Source organism: Equus asinus, chromosome 21, assembly GCF_041296235.1.
Source record: "Equus asinus isolate D_3611 breed Donkey chromosome 21, EquAss-T2T_v2, whole genome shotgun sequence".
Taxonomy (NCBI): domain Eukaryota; kingdom Metazoa; phylum Chordata; class Mammalia; order Perissodactyla; family Equidae; genus Equus; species Equus asinus.
Genome location: NC_091810.1, coordinates 19,705,383 through 19,725,043, shown reverse-complemented (window position 1 = coordinate 19,725,043; position 19,661 = coordinate 19,705,383). Strand labels below are relative to the sequence as shown.

The window sequence follows — 19,661 nt, the reverse complement described above, 5'->3', positions numbered from 1 at the left end:
TGTGCACACAGGGATCAACAGTCAGCTGGCTGGCAAGGCCCCCAATCCAGGACTTGTGCCACGGCGTTTATTTGTAAAGCTGATCAGGGAGCGGTACAGGTCCTTGAAGGCCAGAACCACAGACGTATCCAGGGACTGGGGAATCCTGGCGCCAGGCAATACTTACACAGCCCCCTCACCCTGAAATGATGACAAAAGGAAACTCTCCCAGAGATGCTGGGACATTTTTGTCTCTTTGCAAATCATCCATCTTTCAGAGAGGTAGTATAGAAGGGGTTGAGACCCAAGCTGCTGAGTTCAAAGCTTTCTCTACCACATACTAGCTGTGTGACCTTCAGGAGGTTACTTAACTTCTCTGTGCCCCAGTTTCCCAAGGGGTAATATTAGTACCTTCCCCTTAGGGGTGTTGTGAGAATTAAATGGGTTAATGAACGTCAAGCACTGGGAAGAGTGCCTGGAACATAATAAGCACCACGTAAGTGTCAGCTATTCCTGCCATTGCATAAACCACTCAACCTGGGGGAGTCAGCACCCTTCACAGAAGAAGTGGTGACTCTCCCAGGAGCTGAATCAGCCATGCCACTGGGGCTGCTTCAACACTCGGAGTGAGTGACATGTTGGCCAGGTCTGGATGTCCATTCTGACGGAGTGAGCAAAGCTCTCGTTTCTGCTTCTCCAAAATCCTTGCTTAGATCCTGGGAGCGGGGCCGGCCCCAGGCAAGAAATAAGAAGGGCTGGGGTGGGTATTTGCCCCCACAGCTGTCCCCTAACCCATCCCCCTAGGGCCCTGTGCCCTGGCCTAGCCTCTTGGCTGTTGGGTTGCTGCATCCTTGATCCTCTGATGGTCACATCCCTTCCCCCACCCACTGTCCCCAGAGAGGCCCTGACTCACGGATGTCCTGCTTCAGACTCACCCGCAGGACCTGTAAAACTGCGCACCTCTAGGCCTTTCAAACTCCTAAATTAGAGTCTGGGGCTGGGCCCTCGGAGCTCCTTCACAAGGTCGCCAAGTGATTCTTAGGCACCATAAAGTTCCAGACTAGGTTCTGGAGACCTCCCTGTCCGGCATGTTTGTGCTGGAACCCACCTGCAGGTTCCTGCTGATCAGGAGAAGCACCACAGTCGCACTGGTCTTCCCAAGACAGAGTCAAGGATAGGCCCTTCCCAAACGTGGAGTCAGCTGTGTGGCTCCCTGGGAATTCTCATTCTTCCAAGTTTTGGGTGGAGGATAGTGGCCTCTTTGGCCAACCAGAAGCCATCCCGTCCTTGGCCCCTTTCCAGGCTGTAGACTCTGGCGAGTGCTGCCACTCTTCTCTCTCCTAGATGAGGTGAGGATCGAGTGAGGGCGCCACAGACTTCTCACAAAGCTCAAGACCCTAACGACCATGCATCTCCCCTGAACTTCGCAGATAGGAAACTGAGGCCCAGAGGGTCAGGTACCTTCTCAGTCTTATGCAGAGAGCAGCAGCAGGGCTGGGGCTAGAAACTCAAATTTCCTGACACCCCAGGACTCGGTCCACCTCCCAGGCCATGTCCTGGATCTGAGAAAGTATCTTGAAAAGTCTTAGGGACCCTGCAGATGAACAGGGATTGACAGGGTATGCTGCAAGCCCACCATACCAGAAGGTGTCCCCAGGATCCAGGGCAGAGCCACCAAGGGGACATCCACGGCCACCCCTCAATTTGAGTCCCGCAGGAACCCAGGTCACCTGTCTCTTCCGTTTCTTAAAAGTCTCTTTATCCAGAATTCATTTATTGTGAAACTCAGCAAATACCAGGCCCTGGCCTAGAAGGCCCCCCCAGGTTCCTCACTCCTGCTCCCTAAAATCAGGCAATAATTGGGGCTGTTCATTATGAATTGCAGTATGGATTTCCATGTTGATTAACACAGTTTCAAGATGAGTCCAGCCCCAAGTGATGCGATGTGGGCAGGCGGGTTCGAAGAAGGTAAATATGGCAGCAGCCATCCGAGCAGTGGGAATCAGACAGCCTAGTGGGGGTGTCAGGGTCACGGTCAAGGTCAGACGCAGAACTGGAGAACAGTAGTGGAGGATAAACAATTTGCCTTTCTCTTTTTCTCATGCTGTGTGGCCTTGACCTTTGTCTCCCCCTAAACTCCCCATCCCTGGGACTCAACCAAGTATAAGATTTTTGTTCATTAAAAAAAAAAGCCAAATTGAACAGTTATCTATGAATGTATTAATATTCAGATGGTTACTGGTCATATGAATGTGGAAATGTTACTGACTCGAGACCTTGTCGATTCGATTAGAAGGTGCCTTTGCATGTTTTTAAATTAATAAACCATGAAATACCTTCTGCCCATAATGCTTTAATTATGCTTTTCTAAGAAAAGCAATTTTAAACTAGATTGACTTTTTTTTTTAATTAGGAGCACTGCCATGAGGTAAATGAAGTAAAAGTATTGTTTTGAAGGAAACAAAATCCATGTTGCAAAGCCAGCAAAAATCTAAAATGAACATCTGCTTAAATTACACCATTCTCATCAAGAACATGAATCTGTGACCACAACTTGGGGAGAGCGACAGCTTATTTAGGCCTCTCTTGGGTGTTGACCAAAATTCACAACATTTCATCCTGGAGAACCCTTGGGTTCTGCAAAAACCTGAAGAAGCTGAAATTGTTCACCAATTCCATAGCTCACCAATTCTCAGCTCTCTGCTTGAGAATCACGGTTGGTTTATCTCCCCCTCCTAGGGCCTGCAGTACATGGATCTCATCCCGAAGGAGAAGCAGCCGGTGACAGGCACCGAGGGCGCCCATTACCGCCGCCGCCAGCTCATGCGCCAGCTCCCCATCTACGACCAGGACCCCTCGCGCTGCCGCGGACTTTTGGAGAATGAGTTGAAACTGATGGAAGAATTTGTCAAGCAATATAAGAGCGAGGCCCTCGGCGTGGGAGAGGTGGCCCTTCCCGGGCAGGGCGGCCTGCCCAAGGAGGAAGGGAAACAGCAGGAAAAGCCAGAGGGCACAGAGACCGCTGCCCCCACCGCCAACGGCAGCATCGCAGACCCATCCAAAGAATACGTGAGTCTCTCCCATATCTCGGGGTCTGGCTGAAACCACCCAGGGCTGGGGCTGCCTGGTCAGAGCCCCGTCCATGCATTCTCCCATGCATTCATACCTCCAGCAGCTATGTGGTGCTCATTTACTCTGTGCCAGGTACAGTCCCATGGAAAATAGTACAAGGTCACAGCCAACCAAACCATCACAGCTTAGAGAAACGGCATCTAAGCTTGCTTGGGGGTGAGGGTGGGCTTGGAGGAGATGCTGAGGCCCAAGCTGGCCTCTGAAGAATAACTGGGGTCAGCTGGGCCTTCACACTTTGCAGGGAGGCCTGTGCCGCCTTGAAGAGGTGAGCATGTGCCAAAAAGGCCCCAAGTTCCAGAGTGCACAATGGAATCAGAGGATTGAACCAAGTCCCATGGGGCTGAAAGTGTGGTGAGCTCGGGGGAGGGGGCACAAGGCTGGTGAGGTCGGCAGGGCAGCTTCCTGGAGAGTCGTGCCACCCGTCCATCCATTAGCCTGTACTGTCTGCCCCGCCCCAGAAGCCAAACAAGCAGAGGACACTGTCCCCACATTGGAGAGTGCCATGGACTTAGGACTTTACTCTGAGGGTGGGGGGAGCTGTGGCAGGCTTTCGGTGGGAGGTATCATGGGATCCAAGCTGTGCTTCCAAGAAAGTTTCCTCTAGTAGGAGCGTGGAAGATGCGCTGTGCGGGCTTGAGCCACTGGAGGCTGAGAGAACACAAGGGAAGCCGCCATCTGGGAGGGGAGAGCCTCCTGGATGGGTTTGTCTTGCTCAGCCCCTCAGGAGGTGAAAGGACTCGCCTGAGGCTGATGCCACGTGGCGCTGCTGTTTGCCAGGCTTCATGGCCCCCAGCTCCTCCTCTACCTTTTGCTCCCCAACCCTCCATCAGCCAGGTGGCCTCAGTTGCCTCTATTTGACATTGGAGATAAAGGTCTCAATACACAGAGTCCTTAAGCAAATTACCTGTCTTCCTGGGAAGAGACTGGCAGTCCCCACCATGAGCCAGACATCCCAGGGAAATGCCAGCCCAAACAGTGCTGTCGCTACATCGAGAGAGGGCTAGGGTCTTTCTTCTCTGCGGTGACTCAAACTTGGTCCCCAAAACTGTGTCCTGCATCTCCGACCCCCATCTCGTTGGCGTGTTCATTTGGGATTGCCATCCAATGAACTATGACCTCACACTGTTTTATCTGAGAACTGAGACCAAAGAACAAAACTTATTTTCTCTACCATGAATTTGGTGATGATGTTGAAGAGACGCATTTCTCAGGAAGAATACCTGTCCTAGGGACTTAAAAAGAAACTAGATCCAGTTACCATGTTTTATAAACTAGTCTCCTGCCCAACCCTGACCTCCGTCCACCCTCAAATTAGCCACCTGTCCTTGAGGAATAAACATGATGTGATTCCGACTTGGAGGGAGACCTCTTTAAGTCCTTGTGACATTTCCAGTTGCTGTTCCCAAAAGAGATGTGCTGATCTGAGAACGTATTTTATCCTTGACTCAGCCCCACGTATTCGTTCAGGGTGGAAGTGGGGCAGAGCAGCCTGAGGTCCCAGGTCCTTGTCTACAGTCCACTTTAGGAAATAGTTCTGATGCTTTGGAAGCCTTTAAACAAGACCAGACAGTAAGTGGCAAATCCTAGTCAGAAAATAAGGTAAGAATCCAAAGGCAGCCAATGTTGGTTGGCCTGGGCTGACGAGAGAAGACACTTCTCCCTCCTACCCTAACCGCAATCTCAGTGTGATAACTAAAGATGTAATAAGTGGATTCATGTCCATCACCCCCTTTAGATGCTGAGCTCTTGTCTTGTTCAACTCTGTATCTGTAGCTGCTGTCATCAATACAGACAGTAGATGTTCAATAAGTATGTGATGCATGAATGAATAAATGAATGTTTGAATTAAATTGAACCTCGAAAGATGGGGGCAGTTTGGATGGCCATTTGCCCAGGAAAATGGTGAGATCCCAAGTTCACATTTATTAGGCATCTGCTCTGTGCCAAGTGCTGCGTTCCCTCTTTTGGGGTCCTTGTTTAATTCACACAGTGCCTGGTGGGGTGAATTTCACCAGCCGCATTTTACCGGTGAGGAATGGGAGATTCAGAGAGAATAGGTAACTTTTCCGAGGTCCCACAGTTTCTAAGGGGCAGAACCTGGATCCGATACTCTTTCCGCTATGTGATGCTGAGTTATAAAACCCTTCTGGTTATCTGTTCCAGGAAGAAAGAGGCATGAGTGTTCTTGTTTAACTCCCTTTCGTCTCCTTGAAGCCAGGGAGCAAACCCTGTAAAGATAGCTGGATAGCCTGGACCACCCGCCCCCAGCAGCCCCGCCGTGAGGTGTGGATGTGAGCCACGCTCCCTGACCTCCTCTGCCTTACCCCCATGAGGGGCCACGTTAGGTGGATGTGGGTGCCAGCCACCCTGCGCCCTGTGCTCCTCTTGTTTCTCATAAACGGGCAGCGTAGGACAGAGACCAGAGCCAAGTGTCAGACACGAAGCCTGACATTGGGTCCCCTGGGGAGGATGATGAGAAGTGGTCAGGGCATTCAACTGGAGAGCCCAGATATGGGAGGAGACATAGGACTCAGCCTGACACTGCAAATCCAAACGGGGACTTATGAAAGGAGGGACACGTGAAACATATTATACTGGAACCATATTGGTACCATCGCTGTTTATCATCTGAATAGTGATCATTATTACTGTTGTCAGCAGCTACCGTTTAGGGCTTTCTTTGGACCTAGGACAGCACTAAGTACCAGAGGGTCTGACTTAAAGCTCCCAACCACCGAACAGCGTGAAGAAAGGCTGCGGGATTCAAACCAACCTCAGTCAGCCCCCAAGCCTGTGCTCTTTCCTACTTCCCAAAGCTCACTCCTCAGAAAGCTAACCGATCCTATGCCATAAAAGGGTCATTTGGCCGCGGAAGTTTGGGAAACATTAGAGTGAATGAAACTGGGTGGGTTTCTTTCTGGCTGGACTTCTCCGAGTCTTTAGTTAGAGCTAAAGCAGTGATTCTCAAACTAAAATCACCCGCAAGTCTGGTCCAACTCCAGAGGGCTGGGTCCCGCCCCAGAGCTCCCGACTTAGTGGTGCAGGTGGGGCCTGAGAATCTGCATTTCTCGTGGGTCCCAGGTTGATGCTGACGCTGGTCTGGGGGCCATACTTTGAGAGCCACTGCTAAAGAGTGTTAAAAATTATTTCATATATAAGCTCAGCAAAATTGAATCCCCCATTTGGTCTATGGTGAGGGTCCCAGAGATGATAACACGGGCACTTTGTAGATTTGGCCTCCTGGCTGAGGGAGTCCAGCTTTGAGAACGCCACCCAGCACTCTCGCATTCCTTGCATGGTCCATGGGGAGTTCTGGAAGCACAGGCACAGAATGTAACACACTGCTTTATACCCTGCCCCACGCCCCACCAGCCCTGTCCCTGGCCACGCTGCATCCAGCAGTCGGAGGCCATGAGCCCCTACTTGTCTCTGCTGCACTCAGCCGACGCTGTAGGATGGTTCTCCTGTGAGCTCACTTGGCCCCATCGCACTGCTGTGAGCCTGTTACTGCGACGTCCTTCCTCAGAGACCAGGGTCGGGCTGCTGAGCCTCCCCCACGGGCCCTCCACCTCACCGTCCTCAGAGGAAGAGGTTATCCTTCGAGACCAGAGGAGCATTATGGCCAAAAGCCTTTTCCAAATTGCCTGTGTGGAAGTCCCACCCATGGGCTGAGTTTTGAGTGAAACCAGAGAGTGGCAGGAGAGCCAGACTGCGGGAACAGCGCCATCTGAGCCCGACCCGTCCTTGTGGCCGCGGCTGTCCCATTACACAGATCCGAGTAAAGTTTGAAGATCTGTATCCCACCCCCAGCTTTTCAAGCTCCAGGTCCCACTGACAGTGCAGGGCAACCTAAAGTTAGCCGGGGCACATCCAAGAAAGGAACACACGCCCAGCTTCGAGCATCCTCTCAAGGCATCATTATTACACCAAGGTTAGGAGAGGCAGATGCCATGGGAAATGCCTTCAGAGAAATCCCTCTTCAGGAGGAAACACTATGGCATAGAAATCCCAGGTCCCAGCTCACCCACTGTCACGCCGAAGCGTGCCCTTTAAATCAGTGAGGCCGATCCCCAGACCTAAGGATTTTGCCTCCTTTCTCCGTCACTTGCCCCACTGTGTGTGTGGGGCGGGAGACAAGCTGGGAACAGGGAAGAGGGGAGGGAGCTGTTACCGCACAGCAGGCTCGTTCGTCTCCTTGAAGCCTCGAACGAGAGAGGTCGGGTTGTTATTACCCATTTCACAGATGTGGAACCGGAGGCACAAAGAGGTTAAGCGGCTTGCTGATGAGAGGGGGAGGTGGGATTCCATCCCAGGTCCTTCTGCGTCCCCCATCATGTGGAGTCCGAGTGGTGCTGGGCTGGGGCCCAGGCAGGGCGGGTATGGCTCTAGGGTGTGTGCGTTTCCCTTTGCTGGGGTGAGCGGTAGTGTTTGGGCCCGGCCCAGTGAAGAATCTGGGGGCCTTTTGTCTGCCTGCCAAGAGCAAAGGAAGGACTTCCTACCCCACCCCAATCCCACCCACTGTGGGTTCCCGTTGGTCCTGGGAGCTTCTAAGGTTTCCATGGCCAGGGAGCTGCTGCCTCCGGCAACCTAGACCATTTCATGCCAGAATGGTGAAGCCCCATGTCTGCTCTCCAGGCCTGCTGCTCCCCAGCTCTCCCACCTGGGTGGAACCCATGGGTGCCTGCACTGTGCTGGCAATGACTTTAATGCTCTGATTGTTAACAGCTCCGCCAAACCATTTCCCTGCGTTTACAGAGCTTACTGGATATTTTCTCAGAAATCAAATCTACAGATTTCCTGGGCATGTCATTTTGCCCAGGCATTTCCGCCCTTCCCTACACCCCAAACTTGTAACTGAAGAAAGGGGAAGCAAAGCCAGAACATAGCATTTAATATAATCTCCACCCTTTAGTATTTATCACTCCTGCCAGGAGCCACCCCCTCCCCCCCACCTTTTTCAGTCCAAGCCATGGCACCAAACAGAGTGACTGGAAGGAGGGAATAGATGGAGAGAAGTCAGGACATTCCTTGAAGTCGTAAAGATTTGTTAATTTAGTCCCAAATTACAGTGTGGACCCCCTGCCGCACCCCCCCCCCAAGAAAGCACGGAGGAGGGACTGGAGGCCTGGGTCCCCACCCTTCCGCTGAGGTCTGCCTCTCAGATGGAAACTTACAGCAGCTGGCGGCTCAGCCTGACTCCAGCCCCAACAAGGGACATATTTGTGGGCAAAGGACTTCCAAATCTTTGTCCAAGCAGATGTTCGGCTGTGGGCTTGGCAGGCTGGCTTTCCTGCCAGCCCCTCTCTGGGGCTTCAAAACCACCACCCCACCCCCATGCCTCACGCCCATCAGAGCTGGAGGACAGAGAAGCAGCCCCCAAAAATCTCCATGGTTACCAGGCTTCTCAACATCTGCCTTCCTCCTTTATGGTGGAGATATTTTAATGATATTGAAGGAGATTCTTGTTTTTCCATAGAAAATTCCCTTTGTCCCACTTTTTATGCTATAAATACTTTTCCATGTTGCCACATAAGCTTCACAAGCATCCTTTTTTTTTTTTTTTTTTTTCTGGAGTGGGCTGCATAATATTCCATTGACTAAAACAGGGGTTGGCAAACTTTTTCTGTAAAAGGAAAAGAGTGAATATTTTAGGCTTTGTGAGCCGTATGGTCTCCGTCACAGCTACTCACCTCTGTCCTTGTAGCATGAACGCAGTCATAGACAGTATCTAAACAGATGACCGTGGCTGTGTTCCAATAAAGCTTTATTTGCAAACACAGACAGCGGGCTGGATCCGGCCCATGGGTGCAGTTTGCTGACCCCAGAGCCAGAGGAACCTAAAAAATGGTTTTAGCTTTTTACAAATCACTTAGGTTTTATCCAATTTTATTTTGCTATTATAGGTTAATGGATTATGGTGGTGATGACAATGATGTCACCTGCCACTCAGTGACTACCTAGGCTCTGCCAGGGGCCCCACATTGTTATTTTATTTAATCCTAAGAATTATCCCACAAGGCATATTATTCCCCTTTTTATAGACTAGGACATTAAGAGAAGTTCTTAGAAAAGCTAAAAAGTGCTTTCAAACTTTAGGTCCGAACTATCAGTGGATAGTAAATTGATTTATTGAATACCAACCAGAATTTTAAAAAATTGGAAAATGAAAGTACTTCAGGGGTAGTAAATATTTTTCTGGGAACTTTTGTCTCAGGGGTGTGTGTGTGAGTATGTGTGTGTTTGTGGACTGGATCAGGCCGTAAAATGTATTTTCTGTTCTGGATCACAGACCAAAAAAACACAAGCAAGCACAGAGTTGAGGACATTGTCTGGTCGTTAGCTGGTGAGTGGTTAAGGCAGAACTGGAACTCAGACCTGCCTCACCCCAGGCCCCACAGCAACTCCAAATAAGAGAAGCTCCCGTTGCCAGAGCCCCCCCCCCCCCCGCCGCCCCACCCCGCTCCAGGCGCCGTGGGAGGCCGTGACAGCAGACGTGACCATGTAGACGGCTTTTCCCAACTCGGCGGTGTCCTTTTGCAGAAAGTCAGGCCTTGCCACACACTGGTCAAAGCTAGATTCGAGAACACCCCAGGCCGACGTTCTCTCTTACATGGGGAGGATTTCTGAAGCTTCCTGGCTTCCTCTTCCCCCTTCAGCAGATACCCAGGGAGGGAGTTTCAATTAGAAATGCCTACTATTTTGCCTCGCTTGGCAGAGAGCCCCATATTCAACACCCTGCCCCAAGAAGATATGTGAGGCGAAGTGGTTGGCCAACAAAAGTGACCACCATGCGTAAAGCATCTCCCATGAGCCTGGGCCTGCCACTTGTTTCAGATGAGGAAACTGAGGCTCAGAGAGGTCCAAGGGCTCACCAGTGATGAAGCTGTGTACAGACCTCATTCCAAAGCCCGTGACCCTAACCTTTGCCTCCCAGCCTACCCTTTCTGCATCGTAAGGAGCCTCAAGAAGGTGACTGTGGGGGCACAGAACACAGGAGGTTAAGAATGCCAGAACTGACACTGGGCTAGAAAAGAAAAGAGGAAAAAAAAAAAACCTCCAGGATATATGAGGCTGTAAAGCAAAAATGGTGAATAATCACCATAAGAGGAAATGGGGAGATGCTGTTTATAAATAAATTGTTGAGTATTTGTGTTGGAACGAGCCCAGTGCCTAAATTCAAGGCCCTTGTGTTAATATTTACTGTATTGTAATAGTGAGCTTTTCATAAGGCTCTCTGGGTTTAGACTAGGTAGGCCTTGGGATAGGAGCCTTCCAAAAGAGAACCGCATGATTGGGAGAGAACTCCTGGCAACTCCGGTGGAGAGATTATTGCTGGTTTACAGGATGCTCCATATCTGCGATCCTGCTCTGAAGGCCAACATGGCTCCATCCTTAGAGACAGTTTTTTGACCTTGTCATCCTTGGCCACTGTCCTTAATCTGCTGTTGCCTAAAACACTTTCTGTCTTGGTTACTTCCATTTCAGAAGTCTTAATCCTTCTGCACGCCCACGTGGGATGTTCCCGTTAACTAGTGCGGCACATCCAACCACCCCAAGATGCAGCAGCTTAAAACAGCAACATCTGCTTGGCTCACAAACCGGCAGTCTGGGCCGGGCTCAGCCAGAGAGCTTGTCTCTGTCCCTGTGCATGGGGCACCATTCGGAGCAGCTCGCAGGCTGGGGGCTGGAATCTTCTGAAGCTCCTTCACTTGCACGTCTGGCCTTGATGCTGGGAAGAGACTAACAGCTGGGGCTGGACCCAGAGGGGCTCTTTGGGCCCCTTCTAATATCTCTATGCATCGTCTCCACACGAAGGCCTCAGGACTCCCAGGTGTCCCAAGGTGTGCATACAAGAGAGCCCAGTGGAGGCTGTGTTGCCTGTTCTGATCCACCTCGAGAATCTGCAGCATCCCTCCACCACAGTCTGTCCTATAGAAGTGAGTCATTGAGGCAGGACCATACATGTCCAACAATAATTCCAACAATCATTTCCACTCAGCATGACTGAGGAAAGCGCAGCCCCGCAGGGTCGCAGCTTTCGAGGCAGCTCAGTCTGAAATGGTCCTGCTCTTTCCCAAAGCGGATGTGTACAGGTCTCAAAGGCCCAGAGTGCAGCCTATTCAAACTCTTTCATGTAGGCCCTTTTAATTAAGAATCTCTCACCATTTGAACAGGGACGGGGCAAACTTCACTGGCACAGGGAGAAATGTCACCTGTGTTCTGCCTGTGAAAGGTCGGTGCCACGCGTCCTCCCCTGGGGGGAAGAGAGTCTGCCAACTAGGTTATGTGGCGAGTGGTGGAAACCTTCTCTCGAGTGAGCTCTGATTTTAGATAGTTGGGAGTATGAATAAGAACCAACGGATATGCTGGTGAGAAATGTTCTCTCGGCCTTTTACCACAGTCCCGGAGGACTTCTTGACGACACTGTCTCCTTCCCTGGGGAAGTAGCCTGAGAGTGACTACATTGGGCTTTCTTAAAAATAGTCTAGAATTTAAGCATCCCAGGAATTCAAATTGGCTTTTGCTGAAACTGAACTGAACTGATGAGGTCATTTTTGCTGAGCTTATATATAAGGTCATTTTTAAACACTCTGACAGTGATTTTCAAAGAGTGGTCCCCTGGCTACCCCAGCATCCCCCGGGAGCTTGCAAATTGCCATGCCCCAGGCCGCACCTTCTGAATCCGCACTGGGCGGAGGGGAGATACAGCGATCTGCTCGCAAGCCCTCCAGGAGATGCTGGGGTAGGCTCGAGTCTGAGAGCCACTGGCTCAGAGCGGGTGGGGTTGGAGAGAGGGGAGCTGCCCGCCAAGCCCAAGCCTTAGTATAGCCCAGTCGGGTGGCCATGGAGGATGAAACTCGCGCGACTCGGTTCTCAGGCCAGCACGGACCGAGAGAACAGAGATGGAAAAACAGAGAATGATGAGAAGAATCACCTCCTGCCAGTCGACACGCTCGGGGTGTTATGGAACCGAACCCCAGGCCTCCCAACCAAAAGCAAATCCTGCCTTCAACATGTCTTTGTCATCTTGGGAAAGTGACTTAACCCCTCTGAGCCTCAGGTTTCTCATCTATAAGGAGAGGTGGAGGTAGGAATAAAAGGAGATTTTAGCTAATCATTATTGAGCCCTTAGAAAGGCCATTAATTCCATTGTCTCATTTAATCCATACAACAAACCTGCGATGTTGTTATTATTAGTAATATTGTTAGTATCCCCATTTAACAGGTGAAAAAACTAAGGCACAGAGAGGTTAGGTAACTTGCCCAAGGTCACACGGCTAGCCCCCCTTTGCAACCATTTGCTGCAATTTAGAAACTGTAAACCTGAATACCAAGGATTGTGGTAGGAAAACAAGTTTGTACAGAGAAAGGCAGGGCCAAGATCAAATGACCCAGCAGGCTGGGCATTTTGACTCTTGGTTGCCAGCCTGTCCCTGGAGGCTGAGGGGCCACCAGGCTGACAGAGCCAGGACACTGTCTGATTTCTCATCCTTTGAGATGGCAGGGAAAGGGGCACTGAAAATAGCTCAGAGGCCAGAAGAGGAAATTGGTTCCTGACACATGTTGTCAGGGTTCAATACGCAGACATCTTGTTTTCATGAAGTGGCAGTGACCCTGTTTGCTTAAAAAAGGGCTGGCTACTGGGTGTAATGAGTCCACGAGCCAGGGGTGCTGGGGACACGATGAGGGAAGAGACAGTCGTCTGAGAGGCACTGGACAGAGCGCTTTCAGACGGGTGAAATGTTAGGACCAAGCTCTATGAGCACGAATCTCTCTTCCTTCCTCCACGCTGCCGCCAGCTTTGTCTCCCTACAGTGCAAACCTGAGCACAGCATCCTAGCCTCGAGAACAAGTAATTGCCCCCCATCACCCCCAGAGTGAAGTCCCAACCCGTAACCTGGGTGCAAAGCCACCCATGCTCACCCCTAAACTGGCTTTCTCCTTTTTTTCTTTTGAAAGTTATGCTTGTGTGTGTGTGTGTGTGTGTGAGGAAGATTGGCCCTGAGCTAACACCTGTTGCCAATCTTCCTCTTTTTTTTCTCCCCAAAGCCCCAGTACATAGTTCTATATCCTAGTTGTACGATTTTTTAGTTCTTCATGGGACGCCACCTCAGCGTGGCTTGATGAGCAGTGCTAAGTCCACGCCCAGGATCCGAACCTGTGAACCCCGGAGCTGCCAAAGCAGAGCATGTGAACGTAACCACTACACCACCGGGCTGGCCCCTAACGTGGCTTTCTGACTTCACATCCCTCTCGTTCTGTGGGTCACGAGTACCGCCGATGCTCCCCAGACACATCCAAGTGCACTGGTATCCCTCTCTCTTTCCCCGCTTCCACCACCTGGAAATTTGGAGTGGCGAGCCCCACTGATGTATCATGGTGATGCCCGGCTAGGTGTGGTGGCTCGACAGTAAGTCCTTCTCTGTGGGAGGAAAAGGGCTGGAAATTTCATTCAGTGAGATTTAGAAAGCAGACAGACAGAAAACTCACTTGGTACTCACACAGCCTTTGCCAAATGGTTTACACTTCCCGGCTTTGCTAAAGAGATGGTGAAAACACACGAATGCAAGTCATCACTGACTTTGGGTTTAGATCCTGTGATGAATTCCAGGCGAGCTGGGACTCAGTCATGTGCAGAGGAACGGGGTTTTCATTTTGGGGAAGGGCTCACCCCATTCGTTCTGTGGGCATCACTGAAACCACACATCTAGTGTGTTCTAAGGAACGTCGTCAGGCAGTCAGGGTCAATTCACCAAACACATTCCTTACCTGGGCATCCATTCAACAACTGCTGTGCTTAGGGACCAGCATCAGTACATGGACATTCTTTGTCATTTGGTTTTCTTTCCCTAATTTTCATCATTTTAATGTCTATTTCCTCCCTATATACAAGAGTATACTAAGTCTGTAATTAAAGTATGTCAATTAAGGACACTAAGTGTTTAGGCTTTTAACATATGCCTACTCATCTCTACATGGCAGAACAATAAATATTTCTGTTTTGGCTGACATAGAACTGGAGCTCAGTAAGAGGGAGTTCTCATCTAGGGCCGGGGTCAGCAGGCATTTGCTGTCGAGAGCCAGGTGGTAAATATTTTAGGTATTGTGGGCCAAGGGCTGAAATCAGTGATATCATGTAGGTCCTTTTTGTAACAAGAGAGAAAACAGATTTCCACAAATTTTTGGTTTTTGAAATTCAAAATAAAATAGTAGAATTCAGCACAGGTTCTCATAATACAGCTTGTGTAGGTCGGCTCAGGCTGCAATAACAATCCCACAGACGGGGCAGCCTCAAGAACAGACGCCTAGTCTCTCACAGCTCTGGAGGCTGGAAGTCCAAGATGAGGGTGCTGGCAGGGTTGGTTTCGGGTGAGGCCCCTCCTCTTGGCGTGTAGACGGCCGCCTCCCTGTGTCCTCACGCAGCATCTCCTCTGTGCACACACAGTGGGAGGGAGGGCGAGAAAGAGACAGAGACAGAGAGAGAGCGAGAGATCTCAAGTCTCTCTTCTTCTTTTAAGGACATGGATCCTATAGGATCAGGGCCCCATTCTGGGGCCTCGTTTAACCTTAACTACCTCCCTGCTCCTTAAAGGCCCTATTTCCAGATACAGTCATGTTGGGGGTTAGGGCTTCAACATATCAATTGGGGGGCGGGGGGCCACAATTCAGTCCATAACTCAGGTCTACTAATGAGAAAAATGGAATACTTTTGTGGGAGAAAACATGTCACTTAATTGGACTTCAACTGTGAAATCCGTTCTTGGGTTTTACAATCCTGCTGGGTCCTCAAGAAAAGTGGCGGCCGGGTTTGGCCACAGCCCTGGTTTGCTGACACCTGATTGGAGGGCCACAGTGGATAGGAGAAAGGACCTTGGCTTTGGGGCCAGGCTTGGCCCATGTTCAAATCCCAGCTTTGCCTCCTGTGAGCTGTGCACTACTGCACCATCACTGGATCTCTCTGAATCTTGGTTTTGCCGTGTCTGGGGGGAAATAACGATTTCCCTAAAAGGGAGATCACTCCAGAAGGGGAAATAACTCTCTAGGGTTTCTGTAAGGGGTATTAGTAATGAGTGCAGAATCCTGAGACAGTGCTGCCCTAACAGAATGATAGCCATTGTCATTGTCATTGTCGTCATCATCATCATCATCATCATCAGAGTTTTGAGGAGAGGAGGTAACTCCAGAATGACTCAAGAGAGTTTGTGGGTTGAGTCTGTACCTTGAGTTTTATGTGATGGGAATGTCACTTTACCTCTGCTTTTCCTCCCAACGTAATCGTGATAGAAACAGCAGACAAATCCCAGCTGAGGGACATTGGACACAATACTTGGCCAGTCCTCCTCAAAACTGTCAAGGTCAGCAAAAACAAGGAAAGTGTGAGAAATTGTCACAGCCAGGAGGAGCCTAAGGGGACAGGATGACTAAATGCGATGTGGTGTCCTGGATGGGGTTCTAGAACAGAAAAAGGACATTAGGTAAAATCTGAGACCATCTGAATAAAGTTTGGATGTTAGTCAATAAGAACTATCAATGTTGTTAATTAATTGTGACAAATGTACCAGAGTAATATAAGAAGTTGAGGAGAGAGGAAACTGGATGTGGGGTATATGGGAACTCTGTACTATCTTGACAATATTTCTGTAAATCTAAAATTTAAAATTTATTACAAAATAATCACACGTGGGTAAAAATCCATTCACGGTGCAAGGCGGACGACGGGTTTTCATGTAACAAGGATGAAAGGCTGATTGACACGGTTTCAGATTCCACGGTAACTAACTTTTGAGAAACTACCGCTTGTCGCACTTTGATGTCGTATCAAGGAAGGATAACCACAGTTGTCTGGAAAGGCTATTAAAACACTCCTCCCTTCCTTGTCCAACTTCCCATCAGTGTGAGGCCAGGTCTTCTTCATACATTTCAAAGCAAACAACACAATGCAGAAGACGACAGCAAAGCAGCTCCGAGGTCCCGCCGTCCTCTGTCGAGCCAGTCGTTACAGAGACGTGCAAAAGTGTAGAACGGTGCCACGCTTCTCACAAAGCTTTTCTGTTTTGGAAGATATAGTTCTTTTTGATAACAAATATTTATCTTAACATGTTATTGGTTTATTATTGTTATTTTTAAGTGAATTCATAAATATTTAGATTTTTTTCTCGGTTTTAATTTCTCTTATGGTAGATATCAATAGCTATTATCCATATGAATAAAAACTCATTGGGTTCTTAATTTTTAATAGTATAAATGGTGCCGAGACCAAAAAGCTAGCGAATCACTGTATTAAATAAGTATTTTATTCCCCATAATGACCTATTAGGTGGGCATTATTATTATCCCACTTTCCAGATGAGAAAACTGAGGAACAGAGAGGGGTAGTAACTTGCTGGAGGTCACCCAGGAAGCACAGAGGCTGGAGTCGGGACTCGAACCTGTGTCCTATGCTTACCTGACTGCTGTATCCTCGGGGTTCTCCCCACCCCTCCAGGTCTGCGAGCTCTGCAAGGGAGCGGCCCCTGCCGACAGCCCCGTGGTCTACTCGGACAGAGCGGGCTATGACAAGCAGTGGCATCCTGCCTGCTTTGTGTGCGTCAAGTGTGCCGAGCCGCTGGTGGACCTCATCTACTTCTGGAAGGACAATGCTCCCTGGTGTGGCCGCCATTACTGTGAGAGCATGCGGCCCCGCTGCTCCGGTTGTGATGAGGTAAGAGCCGATGGGCTGCACGGGGTGGGTGGGCTGCACGGGGTAGGTGGGCAGCCCCGCAGCAGGGGGAGAGGATCCAGGGGCCAAGGCGAGTGTGGCTTCGTTGATGAGGTGATCCACAGATAGGAAAACCGAGGCTCAGGGCTTGCTTCATGCTCCCAGCCTCTGTTTTCACATCCGCAAAATGAGGCGTGTATTAGTTCCCACTCATGGGGTTGTTGGGACGAATCAGACACAGAGGCCCTGTGAGTCATACCCTGGGTGCAATGCCTGGCACTTAGTAAGGACTCAGGAGAACTTACCGGGGCGGGGAGTGGGTGGGGGCACTAGGAGGCAGGTTGCCCACGTTCAGACCTTGCACTGTGTCTATCAGTCATGAGGTTACCTAATGCCTGGGCCTCAGTTTTGTCAGTTACCAAATGGGAAAGTTAACAGTGTCCATCCCATGGAGTTGCTCCAAGGATAGATGAAAGAGTGCGTGAAAATGCTTGGCACTGGGCCTGCCCCAGTGACTAATAAATGGGAGCTGCTGTGAGTCTGATGATCATGTAATATGATGTAATAATCTAACATCACTGTACACGTTACAATACAATAGTTAGGGATGCTGTGAAAGAGGTCAACTCTCCACCATGGGTTTAGACTAGAGGAACTCTAAGGTGTGTTAATAATGACAATAATAATGAGGATAGTAACTACTTTCTGCATGCCTTTTGTGACAGAAAACTCGCTACCTTCGTCTTTGGACCATTTGAGAGTTAGAAATGTCTTCTTGGTATTGAGCCAGAATCTGCCTCTGTCACCCTTCCACATGTTGGCCTCCATGTGAAGTTCAGGCCTTTCAGTCCTCTTACCTAATAACTGATCACGCGATATTAAGAAGGAAAAGGGCTGTCAGCAGGCCCGCCCCCTCACCTCCGTTTTGTGAGGACCGGAGTGTACTCACAGTAACGACACACCATCCTTTATTAGGCACTTACAACGGGTCAGTAATATGCTACATACCTGTTGTATGATGTGCCATTTATATTTCACAACAGTCCTTGAGGGAGAGACAATCATGATCTCCATTTTACATCTGAGAAAAGTGTGGCTCAGAGAGGTCAGTGGTGATCATATAGCATTGACGTTGTCTCAGTCACTATTCTAAGTACTTCCTAGGTAGGAACACATGTAGCACTCATAAAACCCGATGGAGTGGGTGGTATTTATATGCCCATTCTACAGATATGGAAACTGAGGCACAAAGCGATTAAACAAAGTCATGCAACTGGTAAGTATTTAAGTGAAAACTCATAGCTGGTTCCTGTTTGATCCCCAAAGCAGAAGGCACATTTAGCCACTGTGCTATTCTTTTCTTTCTGAGCCTCAGGGGTTCCTTACCATATGTATAACCCAGAGGGTCACTTTATTCAATGCCCAAGTGATCCTGTGGGCTCTCGCTCTGGAAAACTGGCCATTGGCCACTTAGCCATCATTGGGCTGTCTTCAGCGGGGTATGTGATTCTGTCTCAGAACACAGCTGGGCTCTGGGTTTGGCCCAAAGAGTCTCACAGATGCTAGATAAGGACCGCTGCCTATGGTGGAGGATTCCTTTTTCCCATCCGAGAAGCTAGGTGCAACCATGACCTTCACCAAATGCTGTGCTTACTGCCTAGGTTGTTTGTCCAATTTCTCCACTGAAGCATTTAAAGGTGAAAACAAGAATGGGGCGGGGCGGGGGTGGGGGGTGATGCACCACTATCCTTCAGCTTGTCCTCGACGCACTGTCTCCACGAGGGACGGAACCTGAGTTGTGCATTTCTTCTGTTCCCCTCCCCAGATAATATTCTCAGCGGACTACCAGCGCGTGGAAGACCTGGCCTGGCACCGAAAGCACTTCGTCTGCGAGGGCTGCGAGCAGCAACTGAGCGGCCGGGCGTACATCATCACCAAGGGCCAGCTTCTGTGCCCAACTTGCAGCAAGTCCAGACGCTCCTGAAGGGCTGCCGTCCACGGCCAGAATCCACAGGATCCCACCAAGAAGGAAAGCCCGGTGTGCTGAGGCCATCCTAAGGCTCTGATGTGACAGCCAGCAAGCAACAAAAACAGAGATTTCCCCGGGAATATACGTACACATATATTCTAGGCTGGGTGGTGGTGAATCCTTGAGGGTCAACAGTTTCAAAGCCAGAAATGTTCTGAGAAGTCTTAGGATGGAGTTATTTTGTTTTTGTTGTTGTTGTTTCCCAGCTACCAACTAAAGACACAATTGGCATCCTGCAAGGCATCTCTGGGAGGAGTTTCCCAGAATGCAATTGTGAGTGATCAAATCACATAGCTGTAGAATGTGCGTGCTTTTTTGTGAATGTGGGAGCTCCCCTGAGAGCAGGCTGGGATCCCAGCGATCGTCTGTTGCCTCTTTCCAGATGGAATTTGAATTTTAAATAAAAACTTTTTTGGCATGATAAACATCAATAAAAGTTTTACAAAGTCCACAAATGCCCTGATCTAATTATTTATACCACAGCAGTGATTTCGTGGCATCCATTTAGCCCCTTGAATGCTGGCATAAGGCACTATAAATGCTAGTGTGCCTCTTCATCAATTGTGTCTCATCAGATTTCTTCGGGGAGTGTAGGTCCTGGGGGCGGAATCCCCATCCCCCAGTTCCAGGTGCCCCCTGGTCGCTGATGGAAACGTGGGTGTGTTTCATGGTACCAGAAAGCAGCCTCCTGGGAACTGACGAGCTGCTGAAGGACTAGGGACCCGACTCAGCCTCCCCCAGAGCCCAGGCAGGTAATGAGTGAACCCTGCTGGGAGGGAGACCAGGTGGAGTGTTGGGGAGCAGCCAAACAGGGCCACCTAC

The 19,661-nt window shown here is 49.8% G+C and overlaps 1 protein-coding gene across 2 annotated transcripts in view; it reads left to right on the top strand.

The window, feature by feature from the left end:
- The window catches only part of LMCD1 (LIM and cysteine rich domains 1), a 59,720-nt gene extending 40,426 nt beyond the window's left edge, over positions 1–19,294 (top strand). For both annotated transcript variants that reach the window (XM_014857922.3, XM_014857921.3), the window contains exons 4-6: positions 2,719–3,048; positions 16,598–16,813; positions 18,636–19,294. In XM_014857922.3, the coding sequence (XP_014713408.1) occupies positions 2,719–3,048; positions 16,598–16,813; positions 18,636–18,794 (705 nt within the window). In that variant the 3' untranslated portion in view covers positions 18,795–19,294. The remainder of the gene's footprint in view (positions 1–2,718; positions 3,049–16,597; positions 16,814–18,635) is intronic.
- Positions 19,295–19,661: the final 367 nt, after the last annotated feature.